This window comes from Phasianus colchicus, chromosome 4, assembly GCF_987193195.1.
Source record: "Phasianus colchicus chromosome 4, bPhaCol1.hap1.1, whole genome shotgun sequence".
NCBI lineage: Eukaryota > Metazoa > Chordata > Aves > Galliformes > Phasianidae > Phasianus > Phasianus colchicus.
In genome coordinates this window covers 1768893-1785689 of record NC_143439.1, presented here as the reverse complement: position 1 = coordinate 1785689, position 16797 = coordinate 1768893, and the positions used below count along the sequence as shown (strand labels likewise).

General features: G+C 42.9%; 1 protein-coding gene across 7 annotated transcripts in view; it reads right to left on the bottom strand.

The window, feature by feature from the left end:
- Positions 1–9050: 9050 nt before the first annotated feature.
- The window catches only part of TMEM131L (transmembrane 131 like), a 67699-nt gene continuing 59952 nt past the window's right edge, over positions 9051–16797 (bottom strand). For 6 of the 7 annotated variants that reach the window (XM_031614266.2, XM_031614264.2, XM_031614265.2 and 3 more), the window contains 7 exons: positions 16372–16557; positions 15221–15299; positions 14135–14220; positions 12801–12912; positions 11766–11854; positions 10838–10980; positions 9051–9386 (listed from right to left, as the gene is read on the bottom strand). In XM_031614266.2, the coding sequence (XP_031470126.2) occupies positions 9105–9386; positions 10838–10980; positions 11766–11854; positions 12801–12912; positions 14135–14220; positions 15221–15299; positions 16372–16557 (977 nt within the window). In that variant the 3' untranslated portion in view covers positions 9051–9104. Of the gene's footprint in view, positions 9387–10837; positions 10981–11765; positions 11855–12800; positions 12913–14134; positions 14221–15220; positions 15300–16371; positions 16558–16797 lie in introns of those variants that run through there. The other variant, XR_016465702.1, reaches the window with a different exon arrangement.

Here is a 16797-nt window from a genome sequence, read left to right as displayed (position 1 = left end):
CCTGTTATAGACCGCCTAATCAGAATGAAGAGATGGACGAGGCGTTCTATGAGCAGTTTGCGGATGTTGTGTGATTGCAGCACTCGTTCTTGTGGGAGACTTCAACTTCCCTGATATATGTTGGAAATATAATACAGCACAGAGGAGGCAGTCCAAGAGGTTTCTAGGCTGTGTGGAAGATAGCTTCCTAACACAGCTGGTAGGAGAGCCTACCAGGGGTAGTGCCCTGCTAGATCTTCTCTTCACTAACAGAGAAGGACTGGTGGGAGATGTGAAGGTTGAGGACTGTCTTGAGCAAAGCGACCATAGAATTGTAGAATTCTGTATTGTTAGAGATGTCAGAATGGTGACTACCAAAACTGCTATCCTGAACTTCCAGAGGGAGGACTTTGACCTGTTCAGGATGCTCCTCAAGATGGAAATCTTAAAGGCACAAGAACCATAAGGCAAGCCATAGGGGAAGAAGACCAGTGTGGATTAAATGGGAACTGTTGTTGAGATTCCGGAAGAAAAAGAGTCTGTGTCCTCTGGAAGAAGGGACAGGCTACGTGGGGAGATTACAAAGAAGTTGGGCAAAAGCCCAACTTGAACTGAGATTGGCCACTGCAGTAAAAGAGAATAAGAAATCCTTTTACAAATATATCAGCGGTAAGAGAAGAACCAATGAGAACTTCCATCCTTTACTTGATGCAGCAGGGAATAAGGATAAGGAGAAGGCTGAGGTCCTCAACACCTTCTTTACATCTGCCTTTAATAGGCAGATCAGTTATCCTCCAGGCAATTTACGCCCTGATCTGGCTACGCAGAATACACCCCCAGTGATTCAGGTGGGGACAGTTAGAGAGCTCCCCATCCATCTGGACTGTCACAAGTCCATGTGGCAAGTGACAGTCCTGGGGAAAGACATTCTCCTGGGGAAAATGGCTGCCTGTGGCCTGGACAGGTATACCCTTCTTTGGCTAAGGAACTGGCTAGAGGGCCGTGACCAGCAGGTAGTAGTTAATGGAATTAGGTCCAGCTGGCGACCCGTTTCAAGTGGTGTCCCCCAGGGGTTGGTACTGGGGCCTATCTTTATTGATGACCTAGATGAGGGGATTGAGTGTACCCTCAGTAACTTTGCAGATGACACCAAGTTGGGAGGTGGTATTGATCTGCCTGAGGATAGGGAGGCCCTTCAGAGTGATCTAGATAAGCTGGATCGCTGGGCTGAGGTGAATGGGATGAGGTTCAACAAGGCCAAGTGCTGGGTCCTGCACTTTGGCCACAACAACCCCATGCAGCACTATAGGCTTGGGGACGAGTGGCTGGATGACTGTGAATAGGAAAGGGACCTGGGGGTGTTGGTTGATGCTCAGCTGGACATGAGCCAACAGTGTGCCCAGGTGTGGCCAAGAGCATCCTGGCCTGCATTGGAAATAGTGTGGCCAGCAGGAGCAGGGAGGTAATCATTTCCCTGTACTCTGTCAAGACTGCACCTTGAGTACTGTGTTCAGTTTTGGGCCCCTCAACAACAAAGCTGGTGAGAGGTCTGGAGCACAAGTCTTAATGAGGACCAGCTGAGGGAGCTGGGATTGTTCAGTCTGGAGAAGAGGAGGCTCAGGGGAGACCTCACTGCACGTACAACTTCCTGAAGAGAGGCTGTGATGAGGAGGAGTTTGGCCTCTTTTCCCAGTCAACAACCAGGATCAAAGAAAACAGCCACAAGTTGTACCAGAGGAGCTTTAGGTTAGACATGAGGAAGAACGTTTTCTCTCAGTGGTCAGGCACTGGAATGGTTGCACAGGGAGGTGGTGGAGTCGCCGTCCCTGCAGTGTTCAAGAGGCGTCTGGATGAGGAGCTGGGAGATCTGGTTTAGTAGCTGCAGTAACAATGGTAGTGGGAGGACAGTTGGACTAGATGACCTTGTAGGTCCTTTCCAACCTTGTGATTCTGTGATTCTATGGTTCTATGAAAATTACTGTAATTACAGGGCTAGGTCAATCCAGAAGTAAGCACAGGATAACAAAATCCTAAACCCACTGTCCTGTGGGAAAGAGCACCAGGTTAGATGTCCCCCAGCACTGAACTGCCCACGAGGGCTGCACTTGCGGGCAGAAGCAGACTCTGTTCCTGGTGCCCTGAAAGCCAGCCCTCCACACCTCTGGCCCACAGGCTGCACACCTGCCTGCCGTTCAGCTTTGCACTTACACAAGTGTCAGCACACAGATCCCTTTCTGTTTCTGTTATACTGTTTATACAAGTTATGCAGCGTTTGTGTTCCTTTCATGTGCTATTATTATGACATCATTTTAAATTAATTTCCTGTGTGTTCCATGATTAACAGTCTCAGCAAAATGTACTTTAAAATCAGCCCCTCAGAGTACTTTATTTCCCTAGGTTGGTTCCTTGTGCTCTTTGTTCTAGCTCATCTCTGGGAGCCACAAGCCATGCACATGGGATGCATGACGCTGTGTTGGGAGGATTTCCCTCCTGACATTCACTTCACTGCACATATGTCTTCATCTGAGACAGTGGTGTCTGTGCAGCCTTACACTTTTAACAGATACTGTTCAAGTCATGAACAAAAATGCAAAAAAAGAAAAAAAAAAAAAAGTGGAAGATAGGACAGACAGGGCAAAGGCTGGCTGCGCTCTTCTCCCCTGCAGTTCAGATGTCCTAGAATCACCACAGAATCATTAGAGTTGGAATGGACTTCTAAAGGCCATCTAGTCCAATTCCCCTGCAATACACAAGGACACCTACAGCTAGATCAGGGTGCAGAACTTTTCTGTAACTTGTGTATGATTTAAATTTCCACATAAAATAAGTTTTCCTTACACTCCCCACTGTGAAGCACACACTGAGTGGCCCTGCTCTTGCATGGGAGCCATGCAAGGAGCTAGCAAGCTGGCTTGCTAGGCAGAAAGCTATGAGCCCATATGTCTCACTGCATACCAGGATGGCACTGACACCACTGTTGGCGTCATCGCTCCCACCTGTTCTGGCTCTGCACAGCTCCTGCAGAACAGCCTGCCAGTGAACTGCTCTGCCATTTGCACCCCATAGGAAGTCCCCAGAGAAGCCCACATCCCCCAGAAAAGGACCTGGTCACAAAACAGTCCCTCTCCACTTGCTTTCTATGATGGTGCTGGCACAAGAACAAGCATGAGTGCTCCCAAAGCTAACAAGCAGGCCCAATAATCCCACCCCTTGCCAGAGAGCCATTCCAGGCCTGCCGAGCTTTCTCCTGTGGCCCTGCACAGGGAGGTTTGTGTCAGCACTTATCTGCAGGAAGAAGGCAGGCACTGTGGCTGACGACACTAAAGTACTCGAGGGCAACGTGCCAGCCTTGCTGGGCGGCTGCCTCCTCCATCTGCCATTTTTCACTTGGGTAGTATGCTTTGGCTCTATGTCCTCGGTAAACATCACAGAACAAGGAAACAAAAAAATCAAAGGAATGGAGATTACTAACGGATTTTCCTTTGTCTTTCCAAGAAGCAGCCTTACCCAGGCCCCTACTGCATTTTAAAGAGCAAGACAGAAAGTGAAGTTGCTTCATTCCCCCTCAATTGTCATTGAAGTAAGACTGTGTTGTCTGATTACTAACTCACATTGCAAGTGTTACTAAGTGTGACTTATTGATGATCTACTTGCAAAGAAAAATGGGGAACGCAGAGGAAGGGTGCCCCCTGTCCCAGGCCTAGGGGTTTCCCAACTATGCCTTTTATTTCTGCCTCCACTGACAAAGTGGTGCTTTTCAATCAAGGCAACTACAAGGTGAGATTCCTTGCAAACAAACATGCATGCAGCATAAAGATCAGGCGAAAAAAGTAGAAGCCCACATATTGGAAAGCCATATCTCAGTGAGATAGATGGAGGAAGAGCCATCACGAACACCATGGCATTCCTCTGAGATATTATGAGATTTGCCTTGAACAGCAGACCAATGGGACATGGTAGCAAGACATTAAACTAACATTACATCTGAGGATAGTAGAAGCAGCTGTTTTGCAGACAAGCTGATAAAAGATGGCATCTTCTGTAAGAACAAGCTTTAGCTCAACCATAACCCTAAAATATCTGCATCCCAGAATGCTTGGGAAAAACAGCTCAAGTGCAGCACTATGGTTTCCATCACAGCAACGTGACAATCAACACAACCTGTACAAGATGCCACATTAGAGCTCAGAGCCAACTTGTACCAACTTAAGCCAGGCATGCTATGGTCTTACTTCTCATCTCCTTCAGGAAGGTAAAACAGATACCCGTAATTACGTGTGTTGACCCAAACATTTTGGGGGACTGGGAGGGTGCTGACATAATTAGCTTAGGTAAGAGACACGTGCAGCTCCTCAGGCTCTCTCCCCACCATGAAATGTATCCTCATCAGGCTCTCTCTCAGACCTCTGGCTTTCAGACGTTTCATCTCTTCTCTTAACATCTGCAGTGTGTTTGGGGCAACCTTGGGTCCACAGTAGTAGTAATTAAAAAAACAAAAAAACAAAGCAGTCATTAGGCTTTACGCACTGCAAGAATACATGGAGGAATTTGAAATCAGCAAGTCAATCCTATTACTGTACAGATATATTTGGTCTGATACTTATTAAAATCCATGACAGCATGTGCCTGGTAAGTGCTTCAAAGTTGTTCTTTTGATCTATACAAAGATAAAACTAATATTTTTGTAGGTGTACAAGACAATTACTTACTGGACTAGTTAAAAACCCCTTAACTTTTGAAACTAGTGTCGTTTCCTGTTGTTATTTATAGAATACTCAGTCCTCTGAGGACTTCACTAATAAGCTCTCTCATACAAAATACCAGTGGTAGTAAGATCAAGACAGCTGATCTCTAATTTGACAGGTTGGCACGTGGGCCTGACCATTCAGAAGCCTGCTCAGCGAGGAAAAGCAGGGAGAAAGCCAGAATAAAGGCCATATAAGAGCCTCTCACTAATCCCTGAGCTCAGCATTTCAACAAGAACAATACTACCTTGGTTAGGCATCCAAAGTCTTATGAGGAGCATCTTATGAGGAGCAGCTAAGGGAGCTGGGACTGTTCAGTCTGGAGAAGAGGAGGCTCAGGGGAGACTTATTGCTCACTATAACTACCTGAAGGGAGGCAGTGGAGAGGTGGGGGTTGGCCTCTTTTCCAAGGTAATAGTAATAGGACAGCGGGAACAGGCCTCAAGTTGTCCTGGGGGAGGTTCAGGTTGGATATTAGGAAACGCTTCTTCTCTAAAAGGATGGCGATGCTTTGAAACAGGCTGCCCGGGGAGGTGGTGGAGTCACCGTCCCTGGAGGTGTTCAAGAAACATGGAGGATATGGCACTGTTGGACATGGTTAGTGGGGATTAGTTGATGTTTGGATAAGATGATCTTAGTGGACTTTCCAACCTTCACAATTCTATGGGTTTCCATGATGCTGGAGACACAGGGCAGCAGTGAGATTGTTTTCCACTTGCTCAGCAGCACTGCCATCACGCTGCTTTGTTCCTGTGAGCATCGAGCAGCAAACATGTTCCCACAGCTCTGTCACCGTCTGAGAAGAGTAGCGGAAAAGTTATAGAGCTTTTTTTTTTTCTTTTTACTCTTCTGCAAGGTTCTGTTCTCATTGTTGACATCCGGCTCGTGTGCTCTGCCATTTCATACACGGCGTGGTGTAACACCTTCACACGAATGAAAGCACAAAGCCGTGCTGAGCAAAAACCACAAGTCAGAGCCAGGAACCCCAGCAGCTCCTTGCAGGGTGCTGATGTCTCACTGCAGCACCCACCCTATGACTGCTTAAGCAGCAAGCTGTAGGTCTAGCTTTGAGACAGCTGTGACCCTGAGCACCCTGCCTCTCCCAGGTACCAGCCCAAATTCAAGAGCATTTGAGGGGATGTGCTGCCAGGATTTAAGCAAGCAATAAGAAACAAAGTAAAGCAGACACTGTGGAAGAAATGAGGCGCTCAGCATGCAACCCACAGCAACAAGGCAGGCTTTTTATCAGGCAAGCACAGAGTGGCACTTCTGTAGGATCACCAGCACATAGATAAAGGGAGCAGCAATGCTAGGCTGTCAGCACTGGGTGCACTTGTGCCCCTGCACCAGTGATGAGCTTCAGTGCTGCTATGAGGACATGAGGATCCAACAGCAGGATAGGGCAGGGAAAGAAGAGCTGCGATCAGAACGTGGCCATGGTGACACAGACATAACACCCTGCATCTGTCCCACCTATAGCTCACAGCAAGCATGCAGAGAGGACAAACAATGGGAGTGATTCATCAACTAGGAAAAACAAGCAGCAGGCATTGCCCAGGGCTGGAAAGGATAAGAGCAAATGCTAGAAAACAAGGCCCCACCCACCACCACAAAAACCAGTCTGTCCAGTTCAAATCCCTTCTGGCAGGAAGGGAGCACCACATGGACCAGCCTCACTTACCAGAGTCCCACGGAGCTGCTCCACTGCATTCCATCCCAACACTGTGCAAGTCACACAGGTCTCAGCCACAGGAGGGGCTAGGCTGGGACAGTTCAATGCTCCCTTACATAGTACCTATAAACTTTCATAAAATGCACCTTGGCTTCAGGATGGAAACTGGGGACAAACAAGGCAGACTTGGTCAAGGTGTCCTGTGCAGCTTCATACTCAGTCCCTCCAGCTCCCAGTGCATGCCTAAGATGCCACCAGGCTGCTTAGAAAGGGAACAGCAGAGGACAAGTCTCTCCTTGGAAAATGCTGAACCTCCTAAGTTTACATAGCATTCACACTAGGATAGAAATCCATGCTGAAAGCTTTGCCCTGCCTATGATTTCCTCCCTCCCTCTATAATCAGCCCTACTAGTGAACTGTGCGAGCATCTCCTATTTTACACCACTACTTTCATTTTTTCCCTTTGCAATCTTAACTATTCCTACAGTTTTTGAAGATTCTCAGAAAAAAAACGTAACAGTTTCAGAGAGCTCGACAAAGCTCCTGAACCTGCTAATAGAACTTCCTGGCATGAGGCAAGAAATTCAAAATAATATTGCTCAAAACTATTAGATGCCTTTATAGCTATTCGTTTAAGCAACCTCTTCTGGACCAGAATTAGCAGAATTAGTTATTTGGGTGCAAAGAAATCTGTAGTGGAATTAATTATTTCATCTTCCCCTTTACTGGAGGAGGAATTGAGCCGCTCATTAAGAAACGGATGCCTCCTGATGGCAGCAATTATCCCTGATAACCTTAATGAGCTTGTTACATTCCTCTGTAATTGTTACAAAAAGTTGCATGAAACATTTTGCTTAATACTACCCAGCTCCAGGGGGGATTGCAGTTCAAACCAAATGATTGTTCTTTTCATGTTTCTTATGTATGCATTCCTCTTCTACTCCTTCTGCACCCCCTTGCCACAGGCAACACAACAGGTGCAACTGAAAGCATCTCAGTGGCTAAGACTACTTCCTATAGCTTAAGACTGAATTCAGGAAGCAAAATTCATATTAACATGGGAAATTTGCACAGAGTCCCTTCCAGCAATACACATCATGGGTAGCAGCCAAAGACTCCTGGTTCTGAAAAGCATTCAGAGATAATCTGATTTTTCTGACACTAAATCCAAAGGAAGACTTAGAAGCACTCTCCACCTGAGCAGCCAAGGCAGTAAAGTGCAGCAGCTTTCCAATCACCCTCTTCTTACTGAGCTAATTTGAACATGTATTAAAGCACAGCACTTACGGGATCTTACAACAAAACCTGTTTTATAGCAACAGTCAGTGTATTGCATAAAAAATTACTTATGGAAATGTGTTGTTTTTGAGGTAACACTTCAAGAACCAAGATGGCATTTCCAATCAAAACCAGCAGGTCAGAAGAAGTGGTCTGATAGCTCAGCAACGTGACACGGCTTGCAGAGTTGGAATTTACGTCTGGGCTCCTAGTTTGCCAAGTAGCCGTGCACATGGGCTGATCAGCTACATTGCGGTGCATTAGCTGCTCTGCCTTCACATAAAAAGAAATGTGAGAACTTCAGTTTGTTGCCGTCAAACAGAATTCTCATCTTCTTTCTGTTTGTGCAACAGGAAGCTCCTCCTCCTGAGCTTCCTTAGCTGCAACCTGCAGCTGCTGCCATGCCTGCAGCCACCACAGAGACTTTGCTTCATAATCCTCCTCCAAGCAGCTGCTAGGGCTGCTCTTGGACCCTGCCCTTTCCCCAGATTTAACAAGCCCGCTTGCAGAGGTCATGCCACAATCCCCTTGCCATCTTCACCCGAAGAGTGAAGACTTCCAAACACATTCTGTAATGCCAGAAGGCTGTACTGACAGTCAGCAGATACAGATGGAAAGATTCCTCCCAGAATGGGGCCACAGTCCTTCCTTGGTTACTCTTTTCACTACAGAGGTTCAGCCCCAAAATATGAACAAACTGCCGTTCTGATTTGGAGTGATGTGAACTCTGCACTCAAAGCAATATTTGCTCCAATTCAAGTGCTGCCATTTAGACAAGGGCAAGTTAAGGACACTGAAAACACGATACTGCAACAAAAAGGCTAAAAATCTAAACACAAGGTGTCAGGAACCACTGGCAAGGAAAGCTCCTGCAGGAAATGCCCATTCACCCACAATGCACAAGCATGATGTCATCCAACTGATGGCTTGCAGTTTGAAGCAAGCCACAATTCAGCAATTTGTTTGTTTCCAGAAGTTTATACCAACAACTGTGTCAGCAGCAAGAGCAACACCACTTGGAATATGTCTGACCTGCATCAACAAGCAGCTCTCAGTGCTGCTGTTTAGTACAATGCAATTATTTGCTTTATGATTTTGTACCTACAAATGCCAGAAGACACCTGGCTTATACCGCAGAATGTAAACCTCAGAAGAAATGCGCAGTATGGGTTCATGGATGCTTCTAAGAACCTAACATCTTTCTTGAAAAGTGTTGAGATTTAAATTTACAGCCTTCACTTGACAATAGCAGTGTCCTGAATGTTTTGCTTTTCAAAATGCACTGAATGCTTAGACTTCAGTAAAAAAAATTTATTTTCCATATAAAAGTGCCAAAATATCCACCAACATTGTAATCTATTCAACAACCAGCTTACTCTAGTACTCAAAATTGCAAGCATCTTTATTCACATTTTTAAATCAAATTCCTTTCACACATTTCCACAGTAACCCGAGTCCCTCGAAAGCGGGAAATTTGGATTTCGGTTGGCTGCTGCTGTAGTCCATATGTCTAAGTTCATGTAGGCACGGAATGGGTTAAACCTTGGGTAGTATTCCTGCTTACACATAACAGCTTGGTTCTCAACATGGGTCGAGTGTTGGGTCGTGGCACTGACAGGGCAGCAGCTTTCATAAGCATCACTCTGTGGTGCCCAGATGGAACCAAAAAGTCCAGACATTGGAGACAAGCTTCGGGTGCTCGAGAGGTAGGGCTGCAGAAGAAGATAAAAGCATCATGGGGAGCTGCAAAACAGCTCACTCACCAAAGAAAGCACCAATGAAAGTGTACTAAGTGAGAGAAAGCAACGTTTATGCAGAGAACTTTGGAAACTCGCAAGTTGAAAATTAAACAAACTGACAAGGTAATATTGTTGCCCAAAAGATTACAGCAGAATTAGCATGCTCTCTGCGTGGCACCAATATCACCACAACAAGAATATAGTTTTTAGTTCTGGTGGGGTTATTAAGAAATATGAGGGATAAACAGATGACATAAGGAGCATCACACATGGTTTGGAGGGTTAAAACTAAAACAGAAGGATGCCTAAGAAATGACAAGGAAAAGGTTGATGAATGTATCATTAATGAAAGATCATGCACACCAGAAGCAAAGAGGGATATTCAGTATGGAAAAGAGAATCCAATTGGGAGCTAGAGAGTTTAGGTAGAAAAATTTCAAAAGCTTATGAAGAACTTCCTGGAAAGCAAGATGTATTAGTTTGCAAGGAAACCTCTCAGAAAGGTCATGGAAGTCTTGGGACTTTTAAAATTGAATGAAACACTGAAATGTACCGTAGTGAAAAGTTTGCCAGGGAAATGAACTGAATTATCCAATGTATTTTCCAATCTCTACCTGCTGTGTTTCCTGGCATTCTTGAATAGAATATGAAATAAAGCTACATCTATTTTAGGAAACAGTCTTCTACCAGTTTTGCTACTTTTTAAATTGAGTAGAATTTTCAGTTCTGCAGTTCGAAGTATTTATTGCTTTATTTGAATATTTTTATTCAAAACAAATGTATTACAAATATAGTAAAAAAAATCTGAAATATAAGATTTTGAAATCTGAGCTGAAGAGAAGGCAGTGCAAGTAAGGACTGCCTGGAAATGAGGTCAGCCACACATTGCACTGTGGGATGACACACACATGGCTTGTCCATACAGAAAGAGGTCAAAGTTAGCATTCAGAAATCTACACAAATCCAGCTTAAATCACTTTGATTTCCTCGCAAAAAAAACCCCCAAAAACTGTCAAAGTCACTCAGAGCAGCTGTCCGTTTAGCCCTACCATTTCTAAATCTCTCTGGGTTTTGCTGTCAGCACTTTCTGTATTTTACTCTCATTTGGAAAGGTTGATTTTGATAGGAAAAAGTCTCAGTAGACTATGCAAGTCCAAAATATTTTTCCATATGTAAGATGATTTCAATTAATTTGCAGGCAAAAATGATCCATCTTAAGAGTTTTATAGACAAAGCCCAGGAACAACCTTGACCAACAATTGGGAGAAATCCATGCTACCAACACCAGCATCAAACACACACGTCAGGCTACTTAAAGGAAATATGAGCAACACGCAAGCAGTAGGTAAGGGCAAGGCAGGTACACACTGCGAAGGCTTTTCCAGTGGCACGAGAAGGCAGTGCCTGGCACTGGCAATACTCACTGTGGAGTTGACATAACTGGCGGGCTCCCAGGCAGGCGGCATGTTCTGCGGTGCATTCCAGGTGGAGGTGCAGCTCTGGTCAATGAAGGCTGTGTTCTGCATCGCAGCTGTGCCTGGGAAGCCGCTGGAGTAGTTCATGTTTTCTGCAGTTTATAAAACAGGGAAGAGAAAATAATTTGCCTTATTTAACGTTGAACCTTCCTGGAGCGAGACATGCTGGAACCAAGCTAAGCTTTTGGTGACTTTAGGCAGCTTCCAGGCAATGCAGCAGCAAAACATAACAGTCTTTAACAAGACTACCATTTTGTACTAGGGCCCCAGTAACAAACTGCTGTCAGGAGAATGGGATAAAGAGTAGGCAATCTCCTTTCTGGAGAAAGCAGTCTTTATTAGCTGCAGAAAGTGCATGGCAGAGTCTACCCTGGCTTCACTGCCAACATGCCTCAGCTCTAAGCACCCGAGAGATTACCCTGCTGCCTGTGATACCGTAGCCTGATCTTCAATTACTGCTTAGGTAATGCTAAAGAATTTTAGGTTCCTGCCAGAGTGTGTCCCAAGCCAAGAAACTCTAGCCTGCAAAGGTAATTGGTCACAAGAGGCCTTCTGTTTCACACACTGGAAAGCAAGCCAGAGGAGAAACAAACAAAACTGTGCAAAAAAGAATTGTGTAATACTGTGATCACAAGCATTTTTCTCTATTCCCTCTCAGACCAAGTCCTTTACACTGGATTTTCAGGCTTAATGAATCTATACAAAGGCCAGCTTTCCTATCTACCATATGCAGACAGCGCTTTTTTCATATAGAGTACTCAGCTGGAAAGTATAAAGTTCAAACACCCAGATGCTTATAAACAAGCTCAGCCTTTTGTTTTAAAAGTTAGGTTAAAGAAAAAGCATGCTCAGTGATAACTTTTTAAATTCATCTTACCTTCTGGAATAGCACCGTATTCGTTCATCTCTAATGGACAATACATGTTGGAAAACTGGCTGTCACAAGTTGCATTCCAGTCAATGAAGCTGTCCCAAGAAAAAGAAAAGTGTGCTGTCAGAAACAGTTTGCAGAACTTCTGAAAATTATTTAGACATGTTTATTCACTGTAAAGCTATCAGGTGTAAAATGCCTGTAACTGATGATGAGGCTCTTCACATTCTGCTTGTCATACAAATTCTGCCAGCATCCACTCTGCCAGCACACAATCACAGTGATCCTCTCACTGAACTCTTTATTCCCCCTGAGAGGATGAACAATTTGTAGTGACAGCTACCAGAGTTCTACAACACCTTGTGGGGGTTCAACTTCTTCAAGAAAAAGAAAATAATCAGACTTCTTTCCCACAGGCACAGAAGTGGTAGATAGAAAGTGAAATACCATGATTTGATGGGGAAAAAAGAAAAAAAAAAAAAAAGGATGCAATGCATTATTTAGCATTTCTATGCAGAGCACTCTACAACGGGATTCATACTTCACCACCACCAGGTTTCCTAAACTATGCATGCTTAGTATAGGGATCATACTTGTTTTCATTCAAATAATTCAAGTATTTCAAGAAGACTTTCAAGAGTAATTCTTCAACATTCAACTTAAGAGAGCAGATTGCCAGCCGTTACTCCAAGTCATCAGGGCTGCAGTCTGTAAACAGTTGGGGTTAGCAGCCTGGTTGGGATCACATCATCGTCATTTGGGGATTTATGTTACCCACCCTTTCACTTCGGATGACACAATATGATTTGAACTGAAGGCATATACTGTATATGAGTAGGAACACCAGTGGGTTTCTATGAGTGAAGTTATGACATACTAATGAAAAAAAAACCATGAAAGACTAGGGGATTGAAGCAATGGCATGAATTATAATATCTGCAAGGCAGATGATAGCTAAAGATGAGCTCAAGTGCAGTCCTCTGCACCAGAGAAAACCTTAACAAAACATAATCCATGCTGTTTGCATGAAATATAACTTGCCTGTTGTGGATTGAGGGCGTTTCTTGGATCATGCATGGCAGATTATTCTCAAGATTGTAGTTTGTCAGGCAGATGGGTTGGGGAGGCCACAAGTCTCCTCCTGGGTAAAGACCTAAACAGGGGAAAAGGAATAACATGCAAAACAGGATGGAGGCTTTCACCAATTGTGAATATCACTGCAACGTCTGATTCTCCACAACAAAGACTATATGGCAGATGAAAAATCTGGAGATATCAACCAACTTATTTATGTGACAAACATCAATCATCTTCAAACAAATCTCAATAATTTCTATTCCTTAAAAAAAATATATATGTAGGAAGAGACTTGAATGAAGAATTCGTAATTCCACAAAACAAAGCAAGAGTTCTCAAGTCACCTATCATAGAATCACAGAATGGCTTGGGTTGGAAAAGCCTTTCCCCCTCCCACCCCCCTCCTGAAAAGATCATTCAGTTCCAACCCTTCTGCCACAGACAAGGCAATCAACCTCCAGATCTGGTACTAAGTCAGGTAGCCCAGGGCCCCATCCATCCTGGTCTTGAACACCTCCAGGGATGGGGCATCCACAACTTCCTTGGGCACCTTGTTCCAGCACCTCACCACTCTCTCTGTGAAGAACTTCCCCCTGACATCTAATCTAAAACTTCCCTCCTTAAACTTAAAACCATTCACCCTTGTCCTATCACCAATATCATTCTAACCTAACTGCTCAAAGACACTTTGTTACCATTTTTTTGTTTGTACCTTGCCAGACATCCATCCTACAGCAAAAGGCACAGCAGCATGCTACTCAAAGAGTTATGTATTTTAACCAGTTTTCAAACTCCACCTGACCACACTGAACCTTTGGCTGCTATAAATCCCACTGAACAAGTTAATATTATTTCCCTCCCAAGATACAAAGGATGAGAACTCAGCATTTCAAAACTCTGACCCTATTTCATTCACTACTTTCAAAAGGAGCAAGTCTTGACTGGAAATTTGGAGAGGAAAAAGTGGTCACATCTGATGCTGAGCTTCATTTTAACATAAGGAACTGGTGTTTTCATATCCCAGCCTCATTATTTTTAGACTTAACCCTATGCAAAGCAAGAGAAGAAAAATACCTAAAAATGAGACCTGAAAGCAAAATGCTGTATTCACACAGAGAAGATACAGAAGAATACCAAAGCAGTAAGATTTTGTTTGCTAACTTTAATCTTAACTTGCCTAGAAGTCAAAATCTAACAATGTGTGTTTGATCTCTGCATATACAGAGAACGTCAGCGGCATCATTGACACTGCTTGGCACACACACCGCAAAATTCAAGTTGTTAATTCAGTAACTGACCTTTATTCTTTTCAGGATCTGCAGCTATATCAGTGAAATTGGGACACAAGGTATCAGGATACTGAGGAATGCTATTCATGTCTCTGCTAAATGAAAAGAAAATAGAATTTCTCAAATCAAGGCACTCTTATGTTATGTATTCCAAAGTATTTCAAACGAAAGATATACAGATTAAAAAAATATTCTAGAGAACAACTCTTGCTATTGCTTTCCCAGGTTTTCCCTGATTTTCTCATTATTTTGAATTACCACTGCATCAGCTATTAATTACGCATACAAAACAAAGACATCTTAATAATCTCACTTATATTATCCAAGCATCAAACTATTGCAAATTGATTTAACAGCTCTTCCATTAAGATGAATAAGAGCTCTGATGATGTTTCAGTGCTCCCAACAGCTTTCAAACAAGTTGACTTCTGTGTGTATGAAGACACAATAGGCACACATGAATATCAATTTTGTATTCGCTGAATGTCATCAAAGAAACCACTTGTGAGTGGAAAGGGAGTGTTTTTAAGCACCAGAAACCCAGAGAAAAAGGATTAAATTATTTTTGCTAGTGAAAACAGACAGTAATGAATGAGAAGTGAAATGAAGATTCACAGTGATAAGAATTGTAGATGCTATCTTTACTATAGTGAAGAAGTAGAAAGGAAAAAAGTGGAGGGGGAAATCAATTTCCTAGGAGAGCATTATTCTCATTAAAAGAATAACATCAACTTGAAAGTCTCACTTCCACATATATATATTAAAGTAATAATTGTTAAATATATAACTACAGGCCAATGGAAATGTAGCAAAAGTTGCTATGAACTGGAAGAAATCAGTGGGGAAAAAATAATTTCCTTTATTCTCAAATTTTGTTTTACATTTCCCCAGCACAATCCTTTCTCTGTCTCAACTGCACAGATCTTTCCACATACTGAGAAAGATTCTTCTTCCAAGTAGAAGGTGCAATTAGATGATAAAAATATAGTAAACCAAATACAATAAGACAAGGGGTATAATTCACCAAAATGAGACAAGGTTTCAAGTTGGTGGAGTTTCTTTCATGTCTTACAGGCGTAGATTCAAATTTTTTACCTGGTATTGCAGATGTTATGAGACAGATTTAAAGTGATAGGAGTTTCAGATGGAAAATCGTTTTGTGAAATATTCTCCCCTAAAGAAAAGAATGACTGTGAAAATCAGAGATCCTAAAAAAAGAAGTATGCACAGAATATTTATACACACAGACACACTCATCAATGGTGTTAAAGTTTCTTCTCAGACTGGAGTATCACTAACTGCATTAATATGCAAAGCATTCGATTTATTTTTCACTTGGTCTTAAATGTATTTTGACTTCAGTAATTACCAACGCTCTAAATGTTAAGAGATCCCTTGTTACTATCAAATTTATTCTTAATTTGATATGACTTCTAAAGAAATAATAAAATCTGACAATAAAGTAACGTGCCCACAAATCATTATCCATCATATTACAGGTTCAGACTCATCACATAGCATCCTTGCTAACATAAGACTGTGACACTTTATGCACACACAGATGTGCCTGTGCTTATATGTACATTTTTAATTCTCTAAAACAGGCACTTTCAGGTACCGAAGGCTGTTTGTACTTGTGCTACTTCAGCACTTTTAAAACATTTACTTCTATCACTACATCAGTCTGGCCAGCAATGGTAGTAACTGAGTCTTGGGCTTTCAACTATTTTAAAGGTATTCAGGCATTCAAAAAGATGCAGTAATTAACTACGTTTGCCTCTTCTCATACTCCTCAAATGTAGCAGGCCTCCTGGCTCCTTCTATCTCAAATTTAGTTACCCAATTCCAGCACGCTGAGATCCGTTCTGAACTGCTTGCACACAGCTTTCATTTGTACAATTTCTTAACTCAAACAACAAGATACTACTTTTTTTTTTTTTAATTAACGTGATATAACATTCAAAAGACAAAAACTCTTTTGACTAGGGACTCAGCTCTTCCATCTTTCCTTGAAAACAAAATGTGCAGCTCCTTAGTGCAGAGCTTCCTTTGTAGCCTGACACTGCCTCTATCTACAAAACTTGTGATACCAAGTTATTTAAATCTGTCCTGCTGCCTCCGAGAGGTGCCCTCCCTTACAAAAAGGCAAGTTACACTCCGTGTAGAGCCATGGCAGCTCTACATTCAGCAGGAAGGCTGAAACTCTCCTACTATTTGCAGATGTATATGATGTTGACAGAACTTACGGGATGGAAGAAAATGCCTGGCAGTAATCATGGACTTTTTATCTCCGTCAGAACTGCTGGTACTGCTCCAGCTACCCCAGCTCCCACGACTGGCACGAACACTTCCTGACGAACTTCCACAGTCTGAGCTTGAATCAGAACAAAACTTCTCCAAACACTTCTTTCTGGACCGTTGATAAAACCTTTCTAAAGAAATAATAAGAACAAATAAAATAAAAGTTACCTGAAATACATATTTTCAGTAATTCTCCGAATTTCCTGATAGGAGAAAGTAGTATCTACTGAAATTCTCATCAAGATGAACATGCCAGCCCCTACTATGAGAAGCTTATAGCCTAAAAGACAGCTCCAGTGCAACGAACACAAGTGAGAATACAGCACGGTTAGTGGCACACACAGCCCTTGCAAAATGAGCAGGAATGATGG